At 39.5% G+C, this 23,361-nt stretch overlaps 1 protein-coding gene across 1 annotated transcript in view; it reads right to left on the reverse strand.

The window, feature by feature from the left end:
• The window catches only part of tnfsf10l (TNF superfamily member 10, like), a 77,867-nt gene extending 59,674 nt beyond the window's left edge, over positions 1-18,193 (reverse strand). Inside the window, exon 1 of the mRNA XM_084923662.1 lies at positions 17,670-18,193. Within this exon, the coding sequence (XP_084779788.1) occupies positions 17,670-17,912 (243 nt within the window). The 5' untranslated portion in view covers positions 17,913-18,193. The remainder of the gene's footprint in view (positions 1-17,669) is intronic.
• Between the last annotated feature and the right edge of the window lie 5,168 nt (positions 18,194-23,361).

A 23,361-nucleotide genomic window follows, 5' to 3' on the forward strand; every position in this document is an offset into this window, starting at 1 on the left:
CAGAAAGGAACTTCGGACAGTGTCACTCAGGTTACATCAGTGTCCGAAATCTGCTCCAGATGTGTTCTCACTACTGGAAACACTTGTTTGTCTGCTCTGTCACTGAATTCACACAGTGACCTTTTCTTTTCTTACGTGGGACTTCACACAGATTTTGTACTAAGAAGCTGGTTGGTTAAAGACTGTGTTATGTCCAGTTAAACTGGAGTTCTCACATACATCAAGTAATGTCAAGAACATTTCAGGGCTACATTGCATGTGTAAAATTGCTTCAGAAGATGTTACTACAGGTGGTGCAGTGCTTTGCAATGCACAGCACAGTCATTGCCTCACAGCAAGACTATTCTGGGTTCACGGGTGGCTGTGTTTTGCCAGTGCACCCTGTAGCCGTGCAGTTTCTCCAGGTTCCCTTTGAATTTGACCATGAGAAACGTGGTTTTCTCTCTGTCTATACGTACCCCGCTGACGCCCAGGACAGACTCCAGCTGCCACAGTTTCTCCAGAATAAAAGCAGGTATAGCATGGATGGATATATCGCTACATTCAAACAATGAGTGCTTTATTGCAGAGTTTCCTGGTGAGAAAAGATACTCAGCCGCAGCCAGATCCACTCAGGAACTAGATCATTTCCTCCAAATCAAGACAAATAGAAGGTAACCATGTGCGAACATGATTTTAACAAAAGACAGAGAAACTTCACCTAATCTGATTTGATAAATATTCAAGAGATGAATTACACCAATAAAAGCCCATAAATCCACTGTTAAGTCAAAGGTTTCTCTTTGAGCTTTAAATCACAAAGAGTCTGGATTTTATACATGCTTGGAAGATGTCAATAAGGCTATAGCTGCTTTTTTCTTAATTCTATCCAGAAGACAGGCTGCTTCTGCTTGCAGGCATTAATCACATCAGTAGCAGGCAGTTACTTCCTTCTGCTCTTATTGGTTTCCCGTATGTGTGTTTGGATGACTTATCTGTTCAGCTTATCTAGCAAGTATGTTTTTTGAGGCCTTTGACATATTTATTGATCATTAGTTTACCTGCCGGCTACAATACAAATGTATGCATGCATCTCTGTGCATTCGGGTGTATGCATTCATGCACGCCTTTCCCTGCCAATATGCGTGACAGTGTACGCAACCCCCATCGAGAACGCAGAACGCCACTCCCAGCTTTAGCGTGTGGAACTATGACCTTTCTTTGTCAGCTTTGCTGTTTTGGAGTACCTCCAGTTTAAATAAAGTTTAAAGACATACAAAAGCAGGGCGGACCTGCATGCTGTTCTTCTGGCTGTGTCCCCTTTTTCTTTTTTAACTTCCTTGTTAGTAAAACAATTGAGAATATTGCTGTTTAACTAAAAAAAGAAAGAAAGAGCTGTTAAGATTAGTTGTGATAAGGACACAGGGCCTATTGTAATGCAAGGCTATGGTTATGCGAGCTGCGTTATCTAAGTTGGTTTTGCTGCTTGATTTGGTTACAAGGGTTAAGTTTCTGTTTCCTCATCATCTTTCCGAGAAGAAAGAAAGGGAAAAAGACATTATGACAAAAGCGAAGCCGAGGAAGAGAAGAGATCAGGACTTTCTGGTTCAGGCACCTGTGCACAAATGACAACAGAAACACTTACAGTAGATGTGTTAATTATGCCTGATATGAAAACTCCAGAATAAGAGAGTCGAGTCTCAGAAAAAACAAAACTATGTTTATTCTAATCAGCATGGAGATTCTTGTAAATGATTTGCTGCATTTCTGCACACGCTAGAAAATGGTGTATACAAGACAAGTTAGCACCTGTGCTATTTAAACCTAATTTAAACCTGATACTTCACAATTTAAGTCATGTCAGTAAATTACAGAAATACAAATACTTTTAAAATCCCTTTAATAGCGCGTAAAGCACTTAATGCTCCGGCCCCTTGGCATATGTCCATGTAACTCACTATTTAAAATCCAATCCGGGCTCTCAGGTCATCGAGTGGATTATTTTATTTTTCCTGTGGAACAACTTTCCTGCTGAAATAATCTAGTGTTTCAAAAGCAACATTAAAAATCTCAGTTTCTGCTTAACTGTTGGTTCGAAGGTTTGAAGATTTTTTTGTTTGTTGGTTGGTTTTTGTTGTCTTTGAACGTAATGAGCTTTGTGTTAGAAGATGTACTATAAAGATGATTTTCATTCTACTTTTCTAAACAGTTCATGTATATTGATCTGTTTAGACTCATGATTACCTTCACACAGTCTGTGTAGATATTTGAACACACAAGCCCTGATGTGGGAAAATACCAGCTGACATGTGTGTACTGGTTGTGGGGACAACCAGTTTCAATCAGACAAACAGCTGGATATCATTAGCAGCCCACATGTATACTTTTACCTGAAGTAACCCTAAACTGTTTAGTTGTAGTTCTTCCAAAGAACCACTTAACATTTCTGTTGTATGCAGTAAAGCCCAAATTACAGATTAGATGTTATACTACTGTACCGTCCCATCATGAATCATACTTGGGAAAAATCAAAGTGAACAGAATGGTAAAACTGTGCGCAATACGACCAGTTAAAAGCAGCTGTTAGACCAAATAATACACAGCAAGTGTGGGGAAAATGTCATTATGGGAACAAGAGTGGGTCAGAATGCTGCTGTGGGGTCCTGTAGATGCTTCTGGGTGGGCAAGTCCACCATGTGTGGGCAAGGGTGTTAAGTTAAATGTGTTTTTGTGTAGAGGTGCTGAGCAAGTAAGATTCAAGAGGAGTCTATGCAAGTGTTACTATAATGGTACAAATTGTAGTTGATGTGTTTTCTCTACTGATGTCCAGGCGGCTCCACAAGAAGGAAAAAGCATGGAAAGTCTGAGTTATCTTAGGGTTTGGTGTTAGAAGTGCATTTTCCTTTCATATAGCCCTAATTCTCAAAATTAATTAAATAATAGTAGAGAGAAAAAGTGGCACTAAATTTGTTTCCATGACTATTTTAATTAAAATTATTTAGGATTAGACAACTTTTACCAACCCTCCAAAAAACATTATTAGCCCTTGAAGAACAAATGAGGAACAAATTAGCAACAGCAAGTCTTTCGGTAGTTACTATTTACAGAAAAACAATTGAAATTCTAATATTAATGAATCATTAATTAGTGATTAAGGAAGTGTACATATCCAACATATGTACCAAATAAGCAGGAGTAAAATCATTTAAGGCTTTAAATGCAAACAGTATCACTTTATACTGGATTCTGTTGTCCACGGAGAGAAAGTAGGGCTACTAACACGGAAGTAATGTGACCTCTCTTTCAGAGCAAATTGTATTACAAACTTGAGTAAATTCATCTACACTTTCCTACTTAGGTATTGCTGATTGGTCCTAATCTAAACCTTTAGTTTCACTAAAAAGGTAACTATTCTTGTAATATACAATAACCCCAAGAAGCCCTTCTTGCTATGTTTTTAGTTTGTATTTGTGTTAGCAGTTGTTCTTTAGTTACTTAGTACTTAATGAATACTTCCTCATCAGTAAGTTAGTTTTTGTGTCCCTTCTTTTAATGACTTTAAAAACATCTCAACTGAATTCCTGGTGGTAAAAATGCATTGCCACCATTTCTGTGTTTTTTTGTTTTCATGCATAGATGAGTGCCTGCCTACGAAGCTACTGTTCAGACATCAGTAGCTGTTAGTGTTACCAGCCGCCACAATAAACACACAGTTGACCTCACAGACCGCTCTGGCTACACTGTCGTATACAAAACTCTACTACTTGGATGGTGCAGTTTGTTTGTGTGTCCTTATAATACCTATGTTGTGGAGACATAAACGTGTTTGCGATACCACACTGTGGACACTTTTGGGGACAGAAAGCAAATTGGCACACCTAAAACATTTCTTTCCAGTAACATCTTACACTTAGCAGCATATTAAAGAACTATAAAAGACTCTTTCAGAAGTGGTTGTTCATTAACAACTTGGCAACTTACCTAAATTTGTTTGTAAAGCAATCTCAGAGAATAAGAATATTTGCAGTTATTTAAACCTTGACAGAAGAATTCCCAAATTAAATTCTCCCCTGCAGAGAACAGTTTAAACATTTGCTAGATGTAACATTATAGTACTGGATAACTGAGTAAATCTTGTCTGCTTTATTTCCCTGCTTGCTAGGTCAAAGGCTATCAGGAGCTGTCACTACAACCATGACTGACCTTAGGCTGCAGATCCTTGAAATATACTCAGATTTCTTTCTCGAGAGCTTTCATGATTTCACTACAAGTGCAGTACATTTGCAGTTTGCTTCCAAGAGCACAGCTCCGACACGTTCTCTTCAGAATTTCTTTTCAACGTGTTGTTCATTTTTGCTGTGAACTGAATCAGCCTGGCATTATTAGATAAAACCAGACCACTTGAGATCTTTTGCATGACTTGCAATTCAAAGCTTCACCAGCATGGCACTATACTTAAAACCTGTTCTGCGGCTGCTATTTGTCAATGCGCTCCAATTCCTCCAATCAGTTAAAGCCAATCATTGTGTATTTGTGCAGTCTGTTGAGAAACATCTTGAACACCTCATGAGAAGATTAAAGCTGCCAACTTGAAAATTTGCCAACTCCCAAAACCTGTTCGACATGTGAACTGATGGGATTCTTTGCTACTATTATGCTGCTTCCTGGAATCCAAAGCAAGATGGTGAAGTTACTCCAGCTCTTGCTGACAACTAAAAACCTTCCTTTACGTGAGAAGATGAGGGTTGGGAGTTAAGCTTATCAGTGGGGACTAGACTGTTAAAGATATAGGTAATCTTCTTATGATTAATCTCTATGCCAATGGTAGATTTCTGGTTTTATTTGCATTCTGTCTGTGGTCCCAGTACATATCTGTTAGTAGTGACCAGTTACGCATTGGTTGCATGCAGGTAACAGTCCCTATGGAGAAATGCATCAACTTTCATAAACAGTAACAACAACACAAAACAGGAAGTTTTAGTCCAGATATTTTCTGGTGAAACTGGAAGTACCAAAAGGTTCCTTGAGGCCAATGGGTGTCCAAGATTGCCATACAGTGAACCCTAATACCTTTGATAAACTCCCTCTGCTATCACCACCCTGAGGTGAATTTAAGTCAAACGCTTGAACAGAAATAGGATGTAGTGCAATGCACTTTGGTATCATCCTTAATTTCCCCTTAGGTTGAATAGTAACACTTACGGACACTCTTACTGTTGCCTATGCAGCTCTACCAGTCTGTTATGTCAACTACTGCTTTCATCCTGATAACCTTTAAGAAAAACTGGGTGAAACTACAAATCTTGACTTCTTGGAGGAGCAAAAACAGCCCCTTTGTGTTGGCTCCAAGGGTCTTCAGTATAAAAATAGGCTGTTTAAATCCTTTAAATCATTATCAAGTTACAATCTAGAGGTTTCTTGGCGTTCCCTCCTGTTCACAATATTTTGGAAGACCCAGTTCTACATTGGTCTTGTTTTCATAATATTCAGGCAAGATCACCCCTACAAGAAGCCAAGACATCCATGTAGCTATTTTTGGAAACAAGTCTTTTTTGTCCAAAAAACTGCAGCATGTTAATGTTTCTTTCCGCCTCTGGAAAGTCTGGGAAATTTGATTAAGGCACTGAAAATAAGGTCAATGAAACCTTAAATGAAAGCACTGAATCGCAATCTTTTTACATGCATGCCAGAGGAATGCTTTAGTTCTTGTATTCTGATGACCCTGCTTCACATCTTGATGTAGATCTGATTTGTTCATCCAACGTCCCATTACATTGAGAGCTAAAAGGTCAGTGTTAAAGGTGCTCTAATTTAGCAATCAAATCAAGATCTGTTTTCCAAAATTTCCTTCCTTCCAGCTTTTAACAGACAAAAATATCTCCACGCACTGACAACATTAGTTACAAGTCAAGGCCCGAAGGGAAAGCGGCTGCCTGACAGGTTCATGATTTTACTTCTTTTCCAAGAGCTTTATATATTGAGGGTTTTTCATCCAGCAGCTGCAGACAAAGCCAAATCAGCGCTCAGAGGTTGATTCATTGATTCATGGATGGCCTGTCCAAGAATTTTAGAGGTTTCTAATGAAGTAGTGTTATTTTGTGAAACACGAAGCTGGAAAAAAATATGTTTTGGTTTATAGCTCAGTGAGGCGCTAAGGAAGTGGGACAGCGGCGATAATATTTTTGTGGTTTCTTGATCTGAAAAAGCAATGATGATAGGTTACGATGGGCTCTGATCACAAGCCAAAACCACAGTATTCCTTACAGTCAGTGACAGACTGGGGGAAAACAAAAAGATGGACAACACTGTGGTTTAGGGAGGTAACTGTTTTTAGAAGTGGGACCTGAGCGGCTGGAGAAATTTGGAAATGATTAGAAGACAAAGCGCAGAAAGGAGTTCAGTGGTTGTTTAATTGGTAAAGGAATGAGAGCTGACAGAAGATCAGGCTGGCCTTTTTACTCAGCTCAGAAACAAAATGTTGATATGAGAGGGAGAATAAGTGTGTGTATGTGTGTGTTTGACAGAGAGAGGAAGGAAAAGACTGGATTTAGAAAAACTTTATGCAATGACTAAAAAGGGTCTCCTCTTTATGCCAGGAGAGATATATCTGCCGATTCCCAAGGACAGATAATGTAAAAGCAGCTAAGAACTTCCCATCTAATGAACCAAGGGCTAATCAGCTAGCACATAGTCTGGGAACCCATCGACTATCATTACATGGCTTAGCCTCTGGGGATGATGTCCAATATTTCAAGGGTAGTAGTTAGGCTAGCGGTTATCCAGTCCAAGACTTCCTGCTCCATGATGAAAATGAAAAAAAGTGAATAAAAAAGACTGCTTTCCTCCATAAAGCCTGCTCAAACTTACAGTAAATGAAAACCAGAAAGCTCCCGGTACTTAAAATCTATCCCTTTTGAACACAACATGCAAAGGAACAACACATGTCAATATGAAACCTGATTTCACTTCAAGTGACTTCAGTTGTTGCTTTGCCTTTTTCAATTTATCATCACTCAAGGGAAAGACGAGCAGAAAGGCCTTTTTAGGTGAGCGCCTCATTCTTGGGAAAGTTTATTGTTTTTGCTTGATTTTTTTTTTTTTTAATTTGCTGATCAGTCACTTAATGATTTTTCCCCACAGAACTGAAACCATGGAGTTTCTGATATGATACATTTTATAGCACAACGTGTACAATAAAAATTTGCAGGGTTTTCAAAAACAAAGGTGTATTGTTCTGTCGTAGTCTTTTTATTCTCCATGTATTGTTCCTATTACTACTTTTTCTTATTTAAAAAGAAGTAGTGATATAAGGTTTCCCTCTGTCTGTATTTCTGTTTTGCCCCTTTGAAGACTGGTTTCTTGTGCTTTTACTTCCATTCTTTGTTCTTTTCCAGCTTTCATTATTGTCCAGTTAAGTTGTCTGCTTCTTATTTACCGTTCCGTTTGTGTTTGTATTTATTTATTTTTGTATATACAATACACTCACATGTGACAGTGACTTCATTTTTACATTGCCATTACTTTCATCCTTCAGAAACCCTTTTACCATTACCAAAATTACTCATCCTATACAACCACTCCAATACCATATGCTGTGGTTTGGTCTCTTTTGATGACACATGTATAGAAAATAATGGAAAGGCTTTAGTTACCATGTGATGGAAGCCATATGGATCTTTACAGTGAAGACTTGAAATGAGAGGAGAGCCACTTTTTGTAGAAGGCAAATGCAATTTGTTTACATCACAATAAAATTCACATGTTTCTTGGCAACTCCAAGACTCGTAAAAAACTCTGCAGAGGTATCTGTGTATCACCTGGCTAATTTTGCACAGGCACTGTTTTGGTGGTTATTATAGCTTTGAGGTGGGTCTCTGTTAATGTACAACATTTGTATAATTTAATAAGCTTCTACTAAAAAAAAATGGTCTTTAATCTACAGCCAAAAACATGGTTTCTCTTAGAGGACTTCTAATAAAACAATTGTAGGGGTTTGTTGTTGCTGTTGTTGTTTTGGGGGTTTGATATAAGTACTGCCTGTTATCAGGCATCAATAATTAATACAAAAACTCATGTGAATATATTAATTTAGTAAACCGAAAGCTAACGCTGCAGTTAAGCTGAGATTCTTAAAAACTGAAACAGGTTTATAAACATGAGCAGCAAGGATAACAGTTATGAGATAGCTCTGTTAGGAGCATCAATGCCCTCAAATCTCATGAGCAACATTTATCAGCACTTTATAGCCATGTTGACCGAGCAAACAATGTGATAACACACAGTGCTGCACCAGCTGTTGGCACACACACACACACACACACACACACAGCTGTAGCCACAGCCTAATGAGCATTCCAGTGTGGGAACACAAATATCCTCTTTTTAAGTGTCAAGCTGTCAACCCAAGGTCGTGTGTGTCTGAGTGTGGTGGGTCTCTGTATCTGTACTCAATCAGATAGCATAATGTATAGCAGCAGACTCCTGTCCTGCTCCCTTTGAACTTACTAATAATCTCTCCTCTAATCACTCCTCTATTAATCATTTGCCTCTTTTAGCACAACTTCTTCCTCGTTTTAGTTATTTTAATTTAGAGACACCTTTTTTACCACATTTTTTGGTGAAGAAACCAGGCATCCCCCTGTGCTTTAAAAGTTTTACAATTTAAGATCACAGTGATTTTAAATTTAAGGAGCATGGCCACATGTAGTGAAACCAGACTCATCAGTGAGAAGCGGGAAAGACTGGAAGTATAAATGAAAACCACAAACTTGTTAAACGAACCCAAAAACACAATTTTGTGCTGCCTCATGGCAATAATTAGCAGGTTGACACATTAAAGCATTTGTCATAAAGAAAGAAGAAAAAGAGCAATGTTTCCCCCCCGATTGCTTGATTTATCTTTTTTTTTTTTTTTTTTTAATCTTTATTTATTTATCTTTAATTTAATCTGATTTATCTTTAATGATATTGGAAATTGTGCTGGTTCTACTTAAAAACTTCACAGTTGAAGGATAAAATATTTCGAAATTATGCCTGTGAAGGTTCTCAGTCATCCAGGTCATCGTAGTCTAAGGAGCTTGGAAAGAAAAGCATCTGGACTTGTTTAAGTTGCTTGAAGACGTTTCACCTCTCATCCGAGAAGCTTCTTCAGTTCTAAGATCAAATGTTGGGGAGTCCCAGATTTAACTCCCACTGGGTTTAAATCCGGGACTCTCCACCATTTGACCCTTTAGAACTGAAGAAGCTTCTCCCGAATCCAAATCCAGTTTGGATTCGGGAGACAGACACTATCTCTACTTTTTAGATCAGGCTTCAAACTTTCTTTTTTGCTAAAGCATATAGTTAGGGCTGGACCAGGTGACCCTGAATCCTCTCTTAGTTATGCTGCAATAGGTGTAGCCTGCTGGGGGATTCCCATGATGCATTGAGTATTTCTTTTTCACGTTTCTCACTCTGTGTTAATAGACCTCTCTGCATTGAATTGTACTTGTTATTAATCTCTGTCTCTCTTCCACAGCATGTCTTTATCCTGCCTTCCTTTTCTCACCCCAACCGGCCACCCCTCCCTGAGCCTTGTTCTGCTGGAGGTTTCTTCCTGTTAAAAGGGAGTTTTTCACCAAAGTGCTTGCTCATAGGGGTCATACGATTGTTGTGTTTTTCCTCTGTATGTATTGTTGTAGGTCTCCCTTCCAATATAAAACGCCTTGAGGCGGCTGTTGTTGTGATTTGGTGGTGTATAAATTAAATTGAATTGAATTAAAACCTCAAGCACACAGGCCACAAGGGAAAAATGTTTGCTGGATAGTTTCTAGTGTGAAATTTGGCACAAAATGGTAGACCTTAAATACGACTGTTTTGGTCACTAGCAGGTTGCCAGTAGTTTGCATGGCATTGCAGACTTTTCTGTAAACACTCACCAACTACTCCACGCAAAACTGTGCCACACAGAGTAAGTAAGAGTTGTGCCTCGCTGTTGAAACCAACACATTTCATAAGGTGCAGCTTTGACTTTGGAGGTGAACGTTCTACGGTTCTGTATCAGGTTTTAATACTGTGTTTGTAGGCATGTCGGCATCTTCCATCTCAACCTGTGTGACTGTAGCAATCTGTTGGAACACAGATTTTTCCCCACTGGCTGGAGGTTCCCAGGGGGCTCACCAGCTGGCCTCTAGGCCCGTGACTGATGCTTAACTCACTCACAAAGTTGAAAAAAAAAAAACAACCCAAACATGCTTTTTGGCACAATAACAGGAATTTAAAAATCTAACTTGCTATTTGAAGTTGCACAGGAATTTCAAATTCCAAAAAAAAGGGAAAAAAGAATTATGTACATTATGCTATGCTAAACTTTGGCCTCCGTGTTTATCTTGAAAGCTTAAACCCAGAGTTTGACAGTATCACATTCATACTTTCTGTATCCTTGGACAAACACTCTACCTTTAATATTAAAAATAAGATGCCTTAAATGGCAATATTCTCACTGGGCAACAGCAAAAATAATCCTGGAGTTTTTTTGGTAAAATTCATAGCTTAACTTGTGTTTACAATGTGGATGTCAAGGAAGTGTGCCTATCTTTCTTGTTTCTGTGTATATACTGCTTCACGGTAGGTTAACGGTTTTAAATATTCAAATCAAATCCTCCTCTGTCAACTCTCAGGTCCAATTTCTCTTCTTGCCTCCCTCTATCTTCCTGCAATCCTTGCTTTCTTTTTCATCCTGCTCCAACTGACCTGGCCATAAAAACATTGAGTGCACATCCAGGCACAGACGCCACACTGTGTTCCATGGACATGTCTCCACAAGTCTCCCAATATATATGTGTGTGTGTGTGTGTGTGTGTGTGTGTGTGTGTGTGTGTGTGTGTGTGTGTGTGATATAGAAAGCAGAGGCATCACCTTTTTTCTCTTAAAGCTTCTCTCTTATGGGATCAAAAAAGACAAAAGTATTTTATGATCATGGTATCTTACCCAACCAACCAACTCTTGACAGAAAAAAGCCAGAACTGTTTATTTGCTCCAGCCAACACGTCTGATTTATATTTGCAAAGAGGTTATTTAACAGACGTCACTGGGACCTTGTCTTTTTAATTTAAGTCGCGTAGACATGAGGTTAAAAGCAACTCCAACTATATTCGTCTTCCACCTTCTTGAAGTAATCATGTGCATGCAAGCCTCTTCTTTCCTCATTCTCTCTCTCGTTTTATGTTTTACACCACTGTAAACACCTTACGTAACTTTGGAGATGTGCCCAGGCCCTGTTTAGATGCACGCACACACACACACCAGCTGCCAAAGAATCGCTTGCAATTCTCATAAAAGGCAAAAAGAAAACCTCTGCTTGTGTCACTCTTGAAAAATCCATCCCACCCTTGAGTCCTGAAACTGACTGTAACTCGATTCCCCGATGTGGACCTGAAGCATAGCACACGGAGGGGGCAGGAGGTGAAAAGAGAGAGAGGGAGATTTGTGTATTCTGGCAGTGGAGCCTGGTGTAGGGTGGTTAGTTACTAGTAGCTTTGAATTAAATCTAAATATTTGCAGTGACAGATTTGATTTTTCTCAAAACTGTTTGCCAATCATGAACATGCGAGTGTGTGCAAAAGAGAAGTTAAAGCTTGAATGTCAGTCTCTCTCGCTGTCTGTCACACACAGACACACACACACAGACACACACACACACACACACACACACTATTGCCCACACATTGACACCTAACCCCCTGTTATGCACACGTGCTGCACCCCCTCTGCACATGCATGTATTTCCATTCTCGTTAGGGCAACCACTGGTTCTTTAATGGTAACTTTAACCTTGGCCTTCACCAATAAAACCTAATCCAGTGTGAAAGGCTGGGGTAAATATACGGCTGATTTATGTACCAGTGAAACAACTGGCTCGTCTTATTCAATCCTGTGATCCGAGTTTGCGTCAGAAAGGCCTTGGCAAGAACGTCCGAGGCCACACAGGGAGGCAACGAGACTTTTGCTTGTCTAGTGAAGTGCTTTTTGAAACAAGTTGCCAAACAAACCCCGTGGATCGGTTGCACTTGAAGAGCCACAGGCATCTTTGATGGGATGTTATTTGTGAATTAAATGGCCTACCCCTGTGCAGAGATCTGCAAGAAGTCAGATATCCAGCAGTCCAACAGTGTGAGCTGTAGACAGCAATCAAACACAGCGGAGCCCATATTAAATCAACTCTAAAATTGAAGGGACATTAAGTTCTTGCTACCAGATTTCCGGTTTAATTTTGGTGCGAGTGAATGTTAAACTGGTCGATTTGTCCAGTCAGCTCCTTCTACTTTCACCGTGTTATAAAGAAAAATTTTACGGCTGTTAAATTGAGAAATTTTTCTTTGAGACAGGCTGGGAGAAATGTATATTTTTTAATCAATTTAAAAGATGGGAACAGCTACTTTGACATTACTGATTGGTTTGTTCTGTTTTGAAGTCTTAATTGTGGGATCAATTTTTTTTTTTCAAACACAGCAGTGGCTTACAAAATGAACATTAATAAAGATTTGGACCTAATGGCTGAGATCATAAATTTGCTAGAAAAATGTTTACTCAGGTGATAAATCAAGTGAAAAGTAGGGTCATTTTCCCATGGATTTCTACAGAATTTGACTTCTTTGGAGTTGCCCCCTGCTGGCCATCAAAAAGAATGCAGGTTTAAGGCATTTTAACAATAGCATCAAAAACTAAGACAGGTTTGTGTAACTGTCACTTCTTTGTAAAATACCAACAAACACATCACCAACATTCAATTTTCATGTTAAAAAAATAAACAGAAATAAAAACCGGAAATCCCAAATCACTGTTTAAAACTAAAAATGATTTATTAGACAAATAAGAAACTTAATTCACATTTTTATACCTAATTTTGAGCTGACACACTGGACTTTGATAAACTCTGATAAACAGAAATCAATTAAGTATAAGATTCAACCACTAAAATAATGTTTTCTATTCAGAATTGTAAGTAAATAGCTGGAATTTGGCATCTTATATATATGTATATATATATATATATATATATATATATATATATATATATATATATATATATGGTGAATTAAAAAAGTTAAATTAAATTTAAAAAGAAAAAAGAAAAAAAAAGACTTTTAGTAATTAGCAACAGTGTTAATTTAGGGCACCACTCTTACACTGGGTGGTGGTCTAATAAATGTGTGGAGCACTACAGTTTCTGATTAACTTCCTGTAAATATGACAAGTCCATCACCTGCAGTTTTATTACGTTTCCCCATGCTGAATATCTCAAACAAGTCGATCTAAGAACAAAAATGAAGAGATTGCTTTTAAATTTAGCCGTTCCCTCAAAAACATCTGAGCGGGTGTTTGTTTGCATTGTGACTTCAAGATGTCAAACAGCTCAGCTCAGAAGCCAGCTTCTTGGCTTGGCTTCTGCTTTGACCTTTAACCTACAAAGTAACCTAACACTAATCTCTAATCAAAAATGTAAAGTAATTCTACACCTGAAACCAAAACTGTGAAGGGTACGCTGTAGGCCGTGGATTTTTCAGTATTTTTAAGATTCTTTCTTCCTGAGCTTGGAACCCATCTGTTCATAACACAGATAAAATCATGAGAACACATACATAAAAAGACACGCTTAAATTGCACAAATACAGATTACAAAAAGTGCTGATCTTTGGGGGTGAACAGGCCACACACACACACACCCTAACAACCGTCCACAATAAGTAAAAACGACATCTGTGTAAATCTGGCCACACACACTCACAGACACACACTCACAGACACACACACACCGGCTCTATTGTTGCATGTAAGGGTGAGTCAGACCCTATCAGTGAACCCAAACAATAATAAAGTGGACCAGTGAAGTTTAAGGAATGGAATGCCAGTCAGTCAAACACAAAAGCACAGATAACGCCAAAAAGCCCCAAATTTCACACAAAATTTACAGAAATGGCATGAGAACCCACAGTCTTACAGGATACGGATCTGGAGGCTTGTGTGTGATAAAAGAAGTTTCCTTACAAAAATATGAGACTTGTAATTCACTGCATCGTAGCAAGCACAGCTTAATCTAATCTCTACCTCTTTCTCGGAAGTGAAGATTTTAACTTCAGAAAGTCATTAAAAGATGTCCAACATATCTGATAAATTACTTGTTGTACAAAAAAGTAATTTCCTCATTTTAAGAAGAACCCACTAGTAGTTTTTGTGAAGTTCTTTAGAACCAAGTCTTCAGTACGTCATCATGATCACTAACTTTTATCTCTTGACTGGATGAAACACAGATGATTTTGCTGTTAAAAAATGTATTTAATGTGATTTGTAGAGCAGGTGAAGCTCAGTTAGCCACCCATCAATCCATCTATTTTCTCCTATTTATCCCACTCACAGTCATAAGGAGCTGGCGTTTATCCCAGCTGTCATAGGGTGAGAGGTGTGGTACACCGTGGACAGGCTGCCAGTCTATCATATGGCTATCATGGAGAAACTGGTAAACAGTCACACCTATGGGCAATTCCACATTATCAGGCTCTCTAACAAGCATGTCCTTTGGACTCCAGACACAGGTACAATTCCACACAGGAAGGGCCCAGCGGGCTGGTGGAGTCAAACCTCGGACTAGAGCCTGACTGATATAGGAATTCTAAAAGTGATACTGATATTTGGTGAGTTAAAAAATCGGATATATTGGCAGATATTTTTTTTCTTTCCGATACATGAAACAAACAGATTTACATAAAATTTCATACATACATTTCAAACATATTGTAAACAATGAAGTTACAAAGGGCCCTCTGGTGGACATACTATGGTTGAAGGGATGTCTCTTCTATTTCTTTATTACCGTTTTAAATATTCATTTATTAACAGTTATAAATGCAGATACTATGCTATGTCTGCTGGACTCTTACCAGGACCTTCTTCCTCTGAGTTGACAGTACTAACCACAACACCAACAAATACAAACAATGGCTTAAAAGCCAGTTTCTCAAATAATATGCAAATTTTTTCTTGATTAACACACTAATAGGTTGTTAAAAAACAAAGTCGCATAAACTGAGAAAATTCTGATAAAAGACATTTGGTCTTATTTATTTATTTATTTAATCCCAGCATTTGGTAATCAAAGAAATGTTCATTAGAACTAAATATCTAAAATGTTTTAAGTTCTTTACGCTCTTTATCACACCACCTCTGGACACTTAGCAAGCACAAAACTAATCTGGTGCAGCCACTGTCATTGTCCACTGTCACTGGTAAATGGTGATTGACTGATATTACTCATCAAGACCGATGGTGGCCAATATTGAGGTTTGAATGATGTATCGACCCAGACGAGTGCTGTGGCATTCTAACCAATCACTGAACAGGCTTTAATTTAGTGTTTATGTCTTTACATGTTAACTCTTTAGGATGTGACTCTGCTAAAAGAGTTTCTCCTTCTAAGAAATGCTGCTTATTTCAAAGTAACGCTCCCAACATTCAGAGAACATGATGCAATTCACTGTTTTGCTAAGCATGCTTGATCCAGCAGCAAAGGACACAAAACGAAGAGCGGGCGCGTGACACACCCATGAGCTCAGAAGCTTCGGTGTTTACATGTGTTTGTTTGCTTGTATGTGAATGCCACAGCTGTGAGGCAGCGCTGGAGAATTCCTCTTTGTACGATGGTTATTGTTGCAAACATCTTTTGTCTTAAAACAACCAGCACAGGCATGGGGTGTAACTCTGTTGCAATTCAAAGAAGGGCCTGTTTCCAGAATAGCTGGCCTTCGCATGAGAACCGGGGGATTCCCCGCATGCAATTCATTTAGTCTCTGTCCAGTATCATCTCTAAACTATTCCTTGTGCGATTTCCTGCTACCTCTGACATGTCAAACAAAAAAAGTTTAAAAGAAAAAACTCCAGAAAGACTAAAATCAAGTGAACTGCTTATAAAATAACATTTTAAACCCATAACAAGATTCTCTATCTTGACATTAAAAGTCAATAAATCCTTATTATGGTAAATTGCTCAATTTCTGATACAGGATTGTTACTTTTATGCCAAGTGAGTCTAAGTTGGATAAGCACAGATCAGGTCACAGCATTAAAACCACCTGTTTAATAGTGTATAGGTCCCGTTGCTAATGTTAAGACAATGTCATGTGTTTCAAGTGAGTACCTTGCCCCATCACTACAGGGTATCCTTGTCTTTTTAATGTCTCTACACCCACTTTTATTAGCGACTGGTATTAAACTTTTCACTAAAATGAAATAAAAGCTGGACTCTCTGACTTGATGGGGACAAACAATAAAATACATGGTTTTATAATGGTTTTAAGTTTTCACATGATGTCATCTTTGAACCACAGATAGGACCATTTCAGTCCTGCCAAACTTCTCTGACTCTCTTTGTCACTTTGAATGCAAACCTGCAATATCATGATTGAAAAAAGTGGCCATGAAGCATATCCAATGCAAAATGTCATTTTTCTTCTTCCATGCGTCACACGCTTACAGCTGTTGATCTCATATAGACATGGACACAGCGCACCACTGTAGCAGATTTCATGCACCATCAGGATCATACATCAGTTTCCTTCATCCCTGCAGACCAATATATGTGCACCACTGCAGTGTATCAGAAATCACAGGCAACGCTTCTCAACACATTTCCTTAATGCCAAAAATAAACTTCTGCTGTTTAACTAGCAGTTCTGACTGATAAGCCTATCTCTCCCGTATTTTATGCCCCCTCCTACACTCATGCACCATCAGCAATGACTCTAATTGCCATCGTGGACTTTCCCCTGCTGGGACTCAATGAGCAGCAGCTCACTGACGCCACTTGTGTTCCTCTAAGGAGCACATGTGCAACAGAACAAGTCGCTGCAGTAGCGTTTTATTTATTACTAGACGCGTAAATAAAACCGAACCCAGTGGAAGAGGAGCCCACATCCACACATGCACCAGCGACGTCCATATTTCTGCACACATTCTTGCCCTACAGCTTCTCTCCACTTGCCGCCCTAACCCAATGGCTCCAATGTGTGTGTGTGTGTGTGTGTGTTTTGTTTTTGTTGTTTTTTTTTTTACACACGCAGGTAAGCTCGTGTATTTCCGTCTACCTTGACTGCTTGTAAATTCCGCGTTCCGTTGTTTAACAAGTCCGATCAGGCAAATCTGCCTTTCGAGCGCCCGGCAAGTCAAACTCCCGGGGCGAACTTTACTCATAAACCTCATTCCAGAAATAAATAAAGAAAAAAAATGTGTAAACCCGCTTAATTCTATAATAAATAAATAAATAAATAAATAAACCAGCAGCAATGCTCCTATAAAATTTCTTAATCACCTGCAGCAGCTCTGCTGTCGAATGCCTGGTTTCCCTCGACTTTTTGTGACTGTTATTATTATTTACTTATTTATTTTGCAATACTCCAAATACTGTGATACAGATTTTGGTGTGTGTGTGTTTGTGTATGTTTTTTTTTCAGCCTTGCAACAATATTCAGAGTGTGCATGTGACGCTGAGCTGTGAATTTGAACGCACATTGGATCTGTTTCTTGGAAGTTCTGAGCCCAGCGAGGACCTCTCACGAGAGGCTCTCTGGTAAATCGGGCCAACACAGGAACCACATGCGGCTCCAAATACAAACAAACAAAAGAGGGGGAAAAGGTTAAAGTGAGTGGAAACCAGCTCTCACCTGTGATATCGACATATTCAGGTAGACAAAGAGTCCCGTGGTCGAAGCAATCTGCAACACTACCACCACTATCACCACCATAGCCACCCACATCTTGGACGGCGTTTCCCGGCGCGCTGCCGCGTTCGGCCCGCCTGCCGGGACCATCATGTAGGTGGTTGATTCGCTGCTCACCGATCTGAAATAATCCTGTTGCTGTGCGCTCGGAGTGGCCATGGCATTCCCGACGCATGAGTGAACCATTAAAACCAAGGGAGCAGCGAAACGACAATAGCCTCCACAGACCTGAGCGACTGACCGAAAATTAGAGCAAAATTAGATTTCCATGAGACGGCAGCTGCCAGCGCAGCTTCTCACTCGGAGCTCAGCTCAGCGGGAGACGGAAAGGGAGGACAAGAGAGGAGAGGAGCGCGGGCAAGAGAGGAGAAAGACCTGAAAGTTAAAGTTCTGATGTGTCCATGTCCGCTCAGCGCTCAGCTGCCGTTTAAAGCGGGGCTGGAGCCGCAAAAGGAGGCAGAGAGCACAGCGGAGAGGGGCTGGTTTAACCTCTTCATCACCCTGGAGCTGTGGAGGAATTCGCTCTCTCTCTCTCGCTCTCTCTCCCATGCACTGTTCTTTCAGTTTCAGCGCGGACTCTGCTGCCAAATGTTTCAAAAAGACAAACTAAAACAGAGAGACTAACTTCAACTTCAAGGGTTCATTATTTCCTTAAATTTACTGTTTCTTACTGATTTATTTATTTTTTTTAAATCTACCTTTTAACATTCACACACGCACACATCATTTTTAATGATCTGTGGTGTCCCTATGTAACATGTACTGTGTGCAGGTCTAGGCTCCTGGGGGACTCCCATGATGCATTCTTCTTCAGTCACTTTTTTTTCACTCACTATGTGTTTATACACCTCTGCATTTAATCATTAGTTATTATTAATCTCTGGCTCTCTTCCACAGCGTGTTTTTGTCCTGTCTTCCTCCCTTAATCCTAACCAGTCGAGGTAGATGGACGCTCCTTCCTGAGTGTGGTACTGCTGGAGGTTTCTTCCTGTTAAAAGTGAGTTTTTCCAATCCACCATTGCCAAAGCTTTGCTCATAGGTGGGCAAATGATCGTAGGGGTTTTCTCTGTTTTCTTTATATTATTGTAGAGCCTTTATGTTGTTGTGATTTTGGGGCTGTATAAATAAAACGTATATTGAATACTGTGTCTAATGATGTGTCAGAAGAATACAAGATGTTTACACTGATGTCCTTCAGTATGCTATACAAGGTGACAGATGATAGATAACTCAACCTGTAGCTGGTACATGTAAGTAGCTTCCTGTTTCATCTAGAGTACCAGGACACCTGCCAATACAATGCTGAAGCCCATAAATGAATAAATAAATAAATAAAACGTTTTTGGACATATCAACAAACGGGTCAGCTGGGTTAGTAACCTGCACTCAAACTGTATGGCGTGCATTGCACACAGACACAGACAGCTGCTTAATGGTGTTGGCTACAGCTGAATCCACATCCACACAACTGAAGCAACATGACAACATAATAACACATGAGGTAATAATAATAACAACAACAACAATAATTATTATTATTAGCATTGTCATCCTACAATCAATAAATAAATCAGACATGAAGACTTTTGGTTTCACACTCTCCCACATTTAATTGGTGTAGTAGTAACAGGATTAAGGCAACATAGTTTGTTTAATTCTTTATTTTATTATATTCCACTGTATTGTAAATGATAGTTGACATTATATTGTTATGTAGTTTAAGTTGCGTTTCTTATTATTTCCCTGCGTTAGCTGCCTGCTGGTCTGGTTGTTCCTGGTTTGATGAGGAGGAGGCAGTAGCTGCTTAAAGTTCAGATGTGAATTTGCAAAGTTGATTTAAACCACCTGTCACAGATTGAGGTATGTTGCACTGGGTTTGGTTATTGTTCCTCCACTATGCATTTAAATATCCTGTCCACTGGTGGAAGAGTGAGTTTGAGTAATGCTGTTTTTAGTTGACTTTTGGTGTGATGCGATTTATGTCTTTAAACAGCTTAAAATTATATAAAAATTGTATTTTTAATATAATTTCAAAGTAACATAAAACACACTTTTTGGCCTGTGCATTTTTACCTGTGTGTGCTTGACTGTGTGTAAAGTACAACTAAAACAACACATTTCAACTCATCAAAAGTGGATCACAAATGGTGTGCTGTGAGGAAAGGTGTGCCCTGGTCTTTTGTTATGAAGATCCTGTGATTAAAAAAAACATTTTGACAGCAACGGGGAGATTGATGATTAGAACACATTATTTTGCCGTGTGGAGCAAACCACAAAAACCACTAGTGGACTGGTGACTCATCTCCGAAAGATTTTTTAAAAAAGCAGGCTGTCAATAGGAGCTCCTGCAAAAGTCTACCTGCCTTTTGGCTTCAGCTGGATTGTTTTGTGTTAATGCCGACACCGTGTCAAAAGCTTAAGAGGTACTTAGGCAACAAACATCTCTTCTGAAAGTAAGCAGGATTACTTCTATAGAGTGAGTATAGAGTGAGCCAGATTCTATAAAAAGGCAGTGAAAGGAGAGGCTGAGTGCCATAGTCTATTAAAAAAATCACAACAAAAGATGTGTTAAGATTACTGTGGAAGCTTGTTTCCATAACTGCAAAAATAAAAAAATAAAGATTATATCTATATATATTTTATTTTCCTGCTGTTGTGGAAACAAGCATCCATGTATACTCCACATATTTACCAATCCATTTTGATTTATTAACTCAAACATATGAGAAATAACTTGAAATTTCAAAAATAACTTGAACTATAAGCAACATAAACAAGATTCCATAGCTTATAAGCAGGGCACAAAACAGAAAAATCAGCATGCAGACTAGATGAGCTGGAAATCAAACTATTAACCTTCCAATAAATAGATAACCTGCTGTACATCCTGAGTCACAACCTAGCAGAGAACTACCAGCTGTAGCCTGCTGTGTCAGCATCCATCTGTCATTAAAAACTGTCACACTTTCATTCGTGCAAGACATTCAATTCAGTTCAAATCAGTTTTATTTATTTAGTGCAAAATCACAACAATAGTCACCTTAAGCACCTTATATTGTAGGGTTTTTACCTTACAATATACAAAACAATACAAAGAAAACCCCAACAATCAAAACACTATGTGTCATGGGCCTGAGTCTGGGAACCCAGAGCTCATGTGTTTTTTGGACTTGTTTATATTTTTGATGGCAGGTGTGTGTGTATTGTGCTGATGTCCCTGTGTCCCTGCTGCAGGTGTGTGTGTGTGTGTTGGTGTATCCGGTAGGCCGGTTTACAAGCACCATCAGGCCCGGTGAGTGTGCCCTTCCAGGTGGCTGGCCACACCCAAGGATGATGACACACACTTTCAGCTGATCAGCCTCATCGGGGGGAGCTACTTAGCAGTGTGGCTCAGCTCCCCTGGACGCTGGATCGTTGCGTGAGAGTTCCCGTCAGTTTCCCGGCAAGTCAGTCTGAGCGTAAGCTTGTCGCTGTGAGAGTGTTCGTACGTCTGCCTCTGTGATTTATCTCAGGAGGACTGCGAAAATGAGAGGGCAGCGAGCACGGGGTGAACGGTCACTAGGGAGAAGACACGGCACGAGAGTCGGGGAATAAAGGGATTTATTGTCATTGTATATAATTTACTTCATTGTAAATAAACTCACAGCTTTCATCACACAAAGTCTAGTGTTTGGGTCCTACTTCCCCACATCCCCACGGTCTGCCATCGCAGTCCGTGACACTATGAGCAAGGTATTGGCAACAGTGGGAAGGAAAAGCTCCCTTTTAACAGGAAGAAACCTCCAGAAGAACTAGGATTGGGAGGGGCATCCATCCGTCTCAACTGGTTGAGTGTGAGGAAGACTTGACAAAGATGCTGTGGAAGAGAGCCAGACATTAATATATACTAGTATTTAAATGCAGAGTAGCACAAAAATGCAGTGACATTCAACACAGGCTAAAACTAATATTTGTTTCAGGCTGTAAACATGTTTACTTACCTCTCCTGTAAAGTTCTTCACTTTAACATGGAAGTCTCGAGTCAGCCTATTGTGGCCGTTGGATCTTGTTGCCTTAAATATGCAGTCTTTCTAATGATCTCATGAAGGTTCTCTGCTTGTTGAGATCTGGAAAGACCAATCAGATTGCTGTTTACAAAAACCTTTCAATAATCACACACACACAACTGAATCTTGTGGTTCCAACTTCTCAAACCTGAATTTTTGCCCATTACTTAGTCTTCACCAGTGTTGGGACTAACGCGTTAAGTAACGCGTTACAGTAACTACGTTATTATTGTGGTAACGAGCACGGTAACTAGTTATTATGCCAAAACCGGGAACGCGTTACTCGTTACTGGGATTTAAATAGGCTCGTTATTCGTTACTTCGTGTGGTGGCAAGTGTTGGAGGCCAGCAGGTGGATGAAGGAAAAGGGAGGCAAGAGGAGAGACCCGAAGCGGCCGCTGGTCCGAGAGTGTCAGGTGAACTGAACTTCAGGTAAGAAGTTATGACCTGCAGTCCATCTGGGTCAGATATGAACCAAGTTTAGGTGGAGTTTATTTTCGTTATGCTGACTTTTTCGTACTGCGTGCTAGCTAGCATGACGGAGTTTCTATACAGCTGGGTGGGTGCTATGTTACTGAAGTTGAACTTTATTTTGTTCATAAGGTTAATTATTAGAGTTGCCAACCGTCCCGTAAAAAACAGAATCGTCTAGTATTCAGAGAAAATATCATGCGTTTCGTATTGAGGTGAAAAGGAACAGTTTGTCCCGGACTTCAGCTACAATGAAAAAGACACAAAGCTGGAGTTATTCTGTGTTTACGCTGCACAGCTGCCTCTTCTTCTCTCATTCTCTCTCCCTCCCTCTCCTGTTTCTACTTCAATCATGAAACTGATCAGTGATCAGCTGATCAGCTTTTCTCTCTTGTTTATTTATCGCCCACTTTGCGCCAGAAAGAGGAAACCAGCGGAGGTCGCGTTAAACAACAGCAGCACTTTTAAGCTTGATCAGCTGATGTTAGAATTTATTTAATATTAATTTCTAGTATCAGCTGATGTTGGCAGGAGCCACAGCTGTAAAGCTGCTGGTCATGATATCGGTTTGGTTATGTGGTGAGAGGGAAACATGAAGATGAAACCAGGAGATGTCCTTACTGAATCATCAGAGCTGTGATGGAGAAACAGGTTTACCTTTTAGTTAACATGAATGAGTTGAAGGGAAGTTATGAACTGTTTCTGAGAGACAAATAACACCAGGATCCTTTTCTAAGTAGCTGACAGCTGGTAACTGTGCAGGGGCGGATCTAGCAAAGTGTTGCCAGGGGTCCATGTAGGGCATTGACAGGGAGAGGTGGGCACAAGGAAATACTTTCTTATTCTCATTTAAAATGTCTCACTTTTAAAAAAATAATTATCTGAGTCTTGCAACAAACAATTGATAGATTGATACATATATACCATCAGAACAGTGTACATCACTGTCACAACAGTGTTTATTTTCATTCAAAGGCTTTATGATTTTTCCTATAATGGTGGGCCGGTCTCTACGGAAGAGGATTAGGGCCACTGGAAAAAAAAAAAAAAGAATTCTGACTTTAATCTCAGAATTCTGACTTTATTCTCAGAATTCTGAGATTAAAGCCAGAATTCTG

The sequence above is a fragment of the Perissodus microlepis genome, chromosome 3 (assembly GCF_051167445.1).
Source record: "Perissodus microlepis isolate ML-2025 ecotype Zambia chromosome 3, ASM5116744v1, whole genome shotgun sequence".
Classification (NCBI taxonomy): Eukaryota; Metazoa; Chordata; class Actinopteri; order Cichliformes; family Cichlidae; genus Perissodus; species Perissodus microlepis.